This window comes from Lathyrus oleraceus, chromosome 5, assembly GCF_024323335.1.
Source record: "Lathyrus oleraceus cultivar Zhongwan6 chromosome 5, CAAS_Psat_ZW6_1.0, whole genome shotgun sequence".
In the NCBI taxonomy this organism is placed as follows: Eukaryota; Viridiplantae; Streptophyta; class Magnoliopsida; order Fabales; family Fabaceae; genus Lathyrus; species Lathyrus oleraceus.
This window is the reverse complement of record NC_066583.1, coordinates 508,528,052-508,535,128: the sequence shown is the minus strand read 5'-3', so window position 1 is coordinate 508,535,128 and position 7,077 is coordinate 508,528,052. Positions and strand designations below refer to the sequence as shown.

General features: G+C 37.3%; 1 protein-coding gene across 1 annotated transcript; it reads left to right on the top strand.

Moving 5' to 3' along the window:
- Nucleotides 1-3,515: 3,515 nt before the first annotated feature.
- LOC127081664 (uncharacterized) lies at nucleotides 3,516-4,151 on the top strand. Its single transcript, XM_051021897.1, has one exon. The coding sequence runs from the start codon at nucleotides 3,516-3,518 to the stop codon at nucleotides 4,149-4,151; it is 636 nt and encodes a 211-aa protein (XP_050877854.1).
- Nucleotides 4,152-7,077: the final 2,926 nt, after the last annotated feature.

The window sequence follows — 7,077 nt, the reverse complement described above, 5'->3', positions numbered from 1 at the left end:
ATACTTGATTGGCTCTATTTTTATCACCAACCAAGTGGTGTGGCATAACATGTATTGCCTAAAACGATGAACAACATATGTTAAAGCACAATAGGTTTGCTTCAACAATGAGTAGCTTACCTCACAACTAGTGAAATTCTTGCTCAAGGAAAAAATTTCATGTTCCTTTCTACCGGTCTCATCATGTTATCTTAATACACAACCCATTGACATGTCGAGTAATGTTAAATCCATTATAAGGGGTTTCCCTAGGGCATGTGGCATCAATATTAGTGGATCTTGAAAATATTCTTTTATCCTTTCAAATTCCTTTTGACAATCATCATTCCAAATAACAGATTGGTCCTTGTGCAACAACTTGAAAATTGGCTTGCAATTTGCAGTAAGGTGTAAGATGAATCAGGAGATGCAGTTTAACCTTCCTAAGAAACCACAAACTTCTTTCTCTGTGTGAGGAAATGAAATTTCTTAGAATTTATTGTAATTTTTATGGGTCAACTTCTATTTCCTTTTGAATGATGATGAACCCTATCAACTTTCCCGATCTGACACCAAAAGTACATTTAGTAGGGTTTAATTCATGAACTTCCTTGGGCATACAATCAAATCCAGTAGGTTAACAATATGATCTTCCTTGGTTTTGGATTTGGCGATCACTTCATTTACATAAACCTCTATCTCTTTATGCATCATGTCATGGAAGAGATCCACAATTTACCTTTGATCATTTGCCCATGCATTCTTTAACCCAAATGGCATTACCTTGAAGAAAAAGGTTCCCCATGGGGTGATAAACATGGTTGTACCAGAAGAAACCATTGACACACCGCAAGTGCACGACTGTGCAAAGTAGTACACAATTATCGAACCACATAGACCAATGGTTTAAGTACTAAATTCTGTCCTCTCAATGTATATATATAGGAATCAATAATATGAGTTTTGGTTAAAACAACTTAAATAAAAATCACTTATATGAAAATAGCTTAATTAGAAAATCACTTAAATCACAATGGAGGCAAAAATGACCTAGGGGTATGTTTCTCACTATAACACGTTCATATAATCCGAGTAACTTATATTACAAGAGTTCTGACATAACTTATAGAAAATATTTAAATGTGGGAAGTACCTGCTTTCGCCAGTGCATTTCCTTATCGTTGGCGAATAATTTGTCTGCTTTTGCACGACCAGATTATTTGTCAAGGATTCGTTACTTTTGCTCAGCTATAAAACTTTCTCAAATTCATCCAAGCACTTTCGTTGTATTGGACTTGTTTGAATTAAAACCTCCGCTCCGGTACCGACACATATCCTTTTAGACTACAGTCAGTACTTGAGAGCACTTTACTTTCGTACAAGGGTTGGAATGCATGGACTCATGCTTTAAAATAAATTTTGACAAAATACTTTCGTAATCGACATGTGACGGATCATACAAACAGTTATAAGATGATCCCCATAACTCCTAGTCCCTAGTGGATTACTCACTCATGGTGAGGAAAAACATAACCAATTCAATGTTCATAGATGAATTCATAATAGACAATTGAAATAAACAAGCAATTTCAATGAAAACAAATAATAAAATATGAATTGATAGCTTTAATTTAAATGCTCTAATGGAAACTCGAGTACAAAGACAATTGAAAACACGTAGAAACTCTTGCAAAATAAAAACTGGAAACCCTAAACTCATAACCAACTATGAGTTTTATAAAAAAACTTAAACTTGGATCAATATCTCTTTGTTCAATGGTCATTACATCAAGAATATACCAATCTAAACATGCAAAAAGTCTAAAAATATGAGAGTCGGTCTAAAAAAGGAAGGAAATAAAATGTGTCTTGTCCTCCTGCTACGGGTGACCGTAGTAGACCTCTGATCCATGTACTACAAACATTAAAATGGGGGACTCCAGGGCCTTGCTTCTACGGGCCGCAGTAGTTGCTACAGGTGTCCGTAACAACCCCCTGTATTTTGTATGATGAATTTCTAATTTTTGACGTTTTTCCATGTTTCACTTGTTTTCGATCCCTTTTCACCTTGAACATTCATTAGACCCTGAAAAAAAAACACAACCAAAACATAAAATACAATAAACAAAAACAAATCGGATAAAAATTGGTAAAATACTAAGTAAAAATGGTTAGAAATAATGGACAAAAACCACTTACCAACTCCTATAAACTTAGATCGCTGGTTGTCCTCAAGTAACAAAGCCTGCTGATGCAAATTTTTAGATCAAGTGGTTCACTACATGAGAAAGCACACGTAAATGAAGTTACCAGTACTCATACGTGAATTTTTGTTTCGTTCAGCTAAGCCTAGTTCTCTCGATAACCACTTGATAATAAAGGTATTCACAAGAACACTAACTGCGATAAAGCTTCGGATCTAAGTCTCTCTCAGACACCTCCAAGTATACTTGGTTGAAAAATTATCTAAGAGAAATTAGGTGGATGTGATCTTAACTTTAGATTTAAATAATGTTGCTTTAACTATTAGTTGCCATCCTAAAATATGAAGTACTTAATTAATAAAATATAGTTGTTATGAGTAACTCAATCCTTTTAGCTATTTATATGCAACGACCATGCATGAATATCATAATTGGTGATGCAAATGTTGTTATGGTATTTCCTTTTCATAATAGATATTGAAAGTGTCTTAGTTGTACTCAATTCAATTCTATATACACGTAGTTTTTCGATATTTTTAAGTATGCTTTTTGTTGCGGCTAGAAGGGATTATATGTGGTTCTGTTATAATTTGCAAGAATTATATCCATCTTTGACACTTTGTGTTTTTTTCTTCTTCTCATTTTTAGAACTTGAAACTATGAAATGGACAAAACACCGTATCATTCAGTTAGTTGGAGTTTTTTTAAAATATTTTATATTTATCAAATTCCGTTTTATTGATAAGCGGAGGTCTTGAGTGAGATAGAGTGTATTTTGTGGAAATTTTGCGGGTTGTTGAATGATTGTCCAACCTAAAAGATTAGTGTTTAAATGAGCTTGAAACAATGTGATCCTCTGTATATTTTTCGTTTTCTCCAAGTAGGAGAAAGGTTTAGTGGGTCTTGAGTAAGGAAAATGAGTTGAACTTTTTCTCTAGTTTTCGGGGAGGATCCTCAGGTGGTTCATTGATAAATTAGTAAGTATATTAAACTGTCATCAAGTAATAAAATAAAAGTTCTTAGTCGGATGGATTGTTCAATTTCGATTAAACAATACTATTGTACTAAAATATAAAATTGAAGGGTTTTGCAAAAGAGTTTAGTTTGACAGAGATTAATATTAGAATATCTCTATAATTAGTATAAATATTAGTATAATTGCTATACATCATAATTGTATATTATTAGCTTCCAAATATAGACACTGTCATACTTGTATATAATGAGTATTCTTATCAATGAAAAGGCAGGGATTAAATTACTTACATGGTATCAGTTTTGTCACGATCCTAACCTAAACCCTTCTCACCGCCGCTAATCCTATGTTTTACCATGACAGAAACAAACTCCCATTCCCAAACTTCTGATGACACTTCATCAGCCTCTCAAGCCAACCCTCCTCAGGCGGCGAAACTCAACTTCCACTCCGCCTTCGCCATCAACAACGTCAAAACCATAATTTCGCTGACGTTGGAAAATGATTCTAATCTCTACCTCTCATGGTTTGCCCTCTTCAAGGTGCAAGCACGTGTTCACAACGTACTTGATCACATCATCCCGTCATCGGATACACAGGCCATACAAGCATCAGCAGACCTTAAGGCTAATGATTCTGAACTTTGGAATCAGCTTGATGCGGTGGTACTGCAATGGATGTATGCAACCGTCTCGCAGGATATTCTCCAATCAATCCTCGTCGTCGATGACACTGCCGAAGAATGCTGGAAGCGCATCGCCGCTATGTTTCATGATAACAAGCATTCACATGCTGTACAATTAGAAAATCAACTCAGCAACACAAACCTGGAAGATTTTCCATCGACAAAAGCGTATTGCAACCGCCTCAAAACTCTATCTGATCAACTTGCCAACGTCGACTCTTCAGTCACTAACACACGAATGGTGCTTAAAATGATATCCGGTCTCACTGATGCATACGCTGGGTTTGTCACCTATATACAACAATAAAACCCTCTCCCCACCTTCGCCACAACACGGTCACGACTGGAACTCGAGGAATCAACCATGTTGCAGCGTGCCGCTTGCGAATCACACGCCTCCTTTGTTTCAGCCGCTCTCATGGCCAAAGCTCCGACCACCGAACCTGCACCCAAAACTTCATCCTATGCTTCAAACTCCCAACTATCTCCATCGACATATCATGGTTATAGAGGAAAGAAATCGAATCGTGGCGGTCGAAATTCCGGAAGAGGAAATCACGGGCAGCAACAACAACAACAGTGGCAGCCATGGAATTACCCACCTTAGCAACAATATGGTCCTTTGAATTACCCACCTTGACCTTACCCAACCTCAAATTGGAATAGACCAAATACTGGTCCTAAGCCCCAACAAAGTCGAATTCTTGGGCCCAAACCTCAACAGGCTGCTTTCAATGTTAATACCCAACCCTACTGACATTGAAAGTGCTTTCAGCACCCTCAATCTTGCTCAGCCAGACCCCTCTTGGTACATGGACAGCGGAGCCACCTCTTACATGACATCCTCACAAGGTAATCTCTTGTCTTATTTTAAATTGAGCAAAAATAATAAAATCATTGTCAGAAATGGTCATTCTGTTCTAATTTATGGTCTCGGTAGTACACATCTAGATAACCCCCACCTACCTCTTGTCCTAAATAATGTGCTTCACGCTCCAAATCTAATTAAAAATTTAGTGTCGGTTCGTAAATTTACTACATATAACAATGTTTCAATTGAATTTGACCCGTTTGATTTTTCTGTGAAGGACTTTCAGACAGGGATGCCTATCATGAGATGAGAAAGCCAAGGTGACCTTTACCCCATTACCAACCACATGACCAAAAATAAAGCCAAACATCCATCCACCTTTGCAGCTTTGTCACCATCAATTTGGCATAATCATCTAGGACATCCGGGCGAACATGTTTTGTCTTTTCTTCGCAAAAATAAATTGGTCGAATGTAATAACTCCAGCAAATTACATTCATATTTTTGTAATTCATATCCTCTTGGTAAACACATTAAATTGCCTTTCACTAATTCCCTTAATAATAGCTTGTTGCCATTTGATATTCTACATAGTGATGTATGGACATCTCCCGTTTTAAGCTCAACAGGTCACAAATATTATGTTTTATTCCTGGATAACTATTCAAATTTTTTGTGGACAAATTTCACAAAAATCTCAAGTTTATCCTATTTTCCAAAAGCTAAGAACTTACACTAAAACACAATTTCAACAGGAAATCAAACAATTCAATATAATAATGGTGGCGAATACATGTCTAACAATTTTCGAAAAATGTGTGAACTTAATGACATATCTTTTCGTTACTCTTGTCCTTACACCTCCTTTCAAAATGGTAAAGCTGAGCGAAAAATAAGGTCCATTAATAACATTATTCAAACTTTATTAATTTGTGCATCTCTACCTCCTTCATTTTGGCATTATACTCTAGAAATAGGCACCTATATTTCTAACATTTTTCCAAGTAAATCAATTAATTTTCAGTCACCTCTATACATGTTATAGAACAAAAACACATCATACTCTCATCTACGCGTTTTTGGTTGTCTATGCTTTCCTCTATTCCCCTCAAATACCATCCACAAACTTCAACCTTGCTCCACACCATGTGTCTTTCTTGGGTATCCGTCCAATCATCGTGGTTATAAGTGTCTCGATATGACAACAAACAAAATAATCATTTGTCGTCATGTTTTGTTTGATGAGTCCATCTTTCCCTATGCAAAGCTGCGCACCCCTCAATCTACTACCTACACGTTTCTCGACAATGGCTTATCCCCTTATCTCATCAACCATATCATGACCCAAGACCAAAACAATTCATCGGTCCCTCCTTCAAAACCAAACACCTCCCCAAACATGGCCCATACCACACCTTTGCCAAATACACTCCCTCAAACAATACGACCTACAACTCCCTTAAACCGGCCCCGAATCAAATTCAGCCCCTACTCTAAACTCATCACTCCCCTCCCCACAATCAAATCATACCTTGCAAAATAATCTCCCCCCTATATATCAACCTACCGCCCAAGCCAACACAAAACCCATCACTAGGAGTCAACATGACATTTTTAAATCTAAAAAAAATACTACAGTTTACTCACTCATGTCACAAAATCCCCCCTCCCTAGGAATCCAGTGTCTGCACTTAAGGACCCTAATTGGAAAATGGCCATGCATGGTGAGTATAATGCTTTAATTAAAAATGAGACGTGGGATTTAGTACCACGACCGTCTGATGTTAATGTTATTAGATCTATGTGGATTTTTAGACATAAAGAAAAATCTGACGGTTCCTTTGAGAGGCATAAAGCCCGACTTGTAGATGATGGTGCAGGTCAACATGTTGGCATTGATTGTGGAGAAACTTTTAGCCCATACCCGAACGTATCGCACGCTCGAACATACAACAGAGTCGCCATCGAACTTTATTTATCCCCAGAGGGAAGGGAAAACATCAATAAAACCCGGGGGAAAGAGATATATTGGGTAAGGAAGTAGGTTATGCAAGGGGAAGGTATTAGCACCCCAAACATCCATGGTACTCCATGGGAACCGTTTTGATTGTTCTCGCTCGAATAGGTGATAGCTAAAGATTACTCGCAAAGAATGGGAAAAGAAGGGAAATATATAGAGTGCTCGGTGAGGATTAGGGCCCTCATGCCTACGTACCCTCATAGTGCAATGAGGAATTCAGAGCTTCGTAGTTCAGGGAACTAGAGGCGGGAGATGAAAAGGAGTGTGATAGGAACTATGGTCTGAACCAAAGAATTGTGTTTTGAACTCCAAGATAAATGGTATATCATATGGAGTGAAAGATGGTAGATTATGAATGTATCATGGAATGAATGGAGTGAAGTGACCGAAGCCACAAAATAG

What these genes read in the sequence shown, in the direction of transcription:
- LOC127081664 (XM_051021897.1), top strand. Translation starts at nt 3,516, where the DNA reads ATGACAGAAACAAACTCCCATTCCCAAACTTCTGATGACACTTCATCA.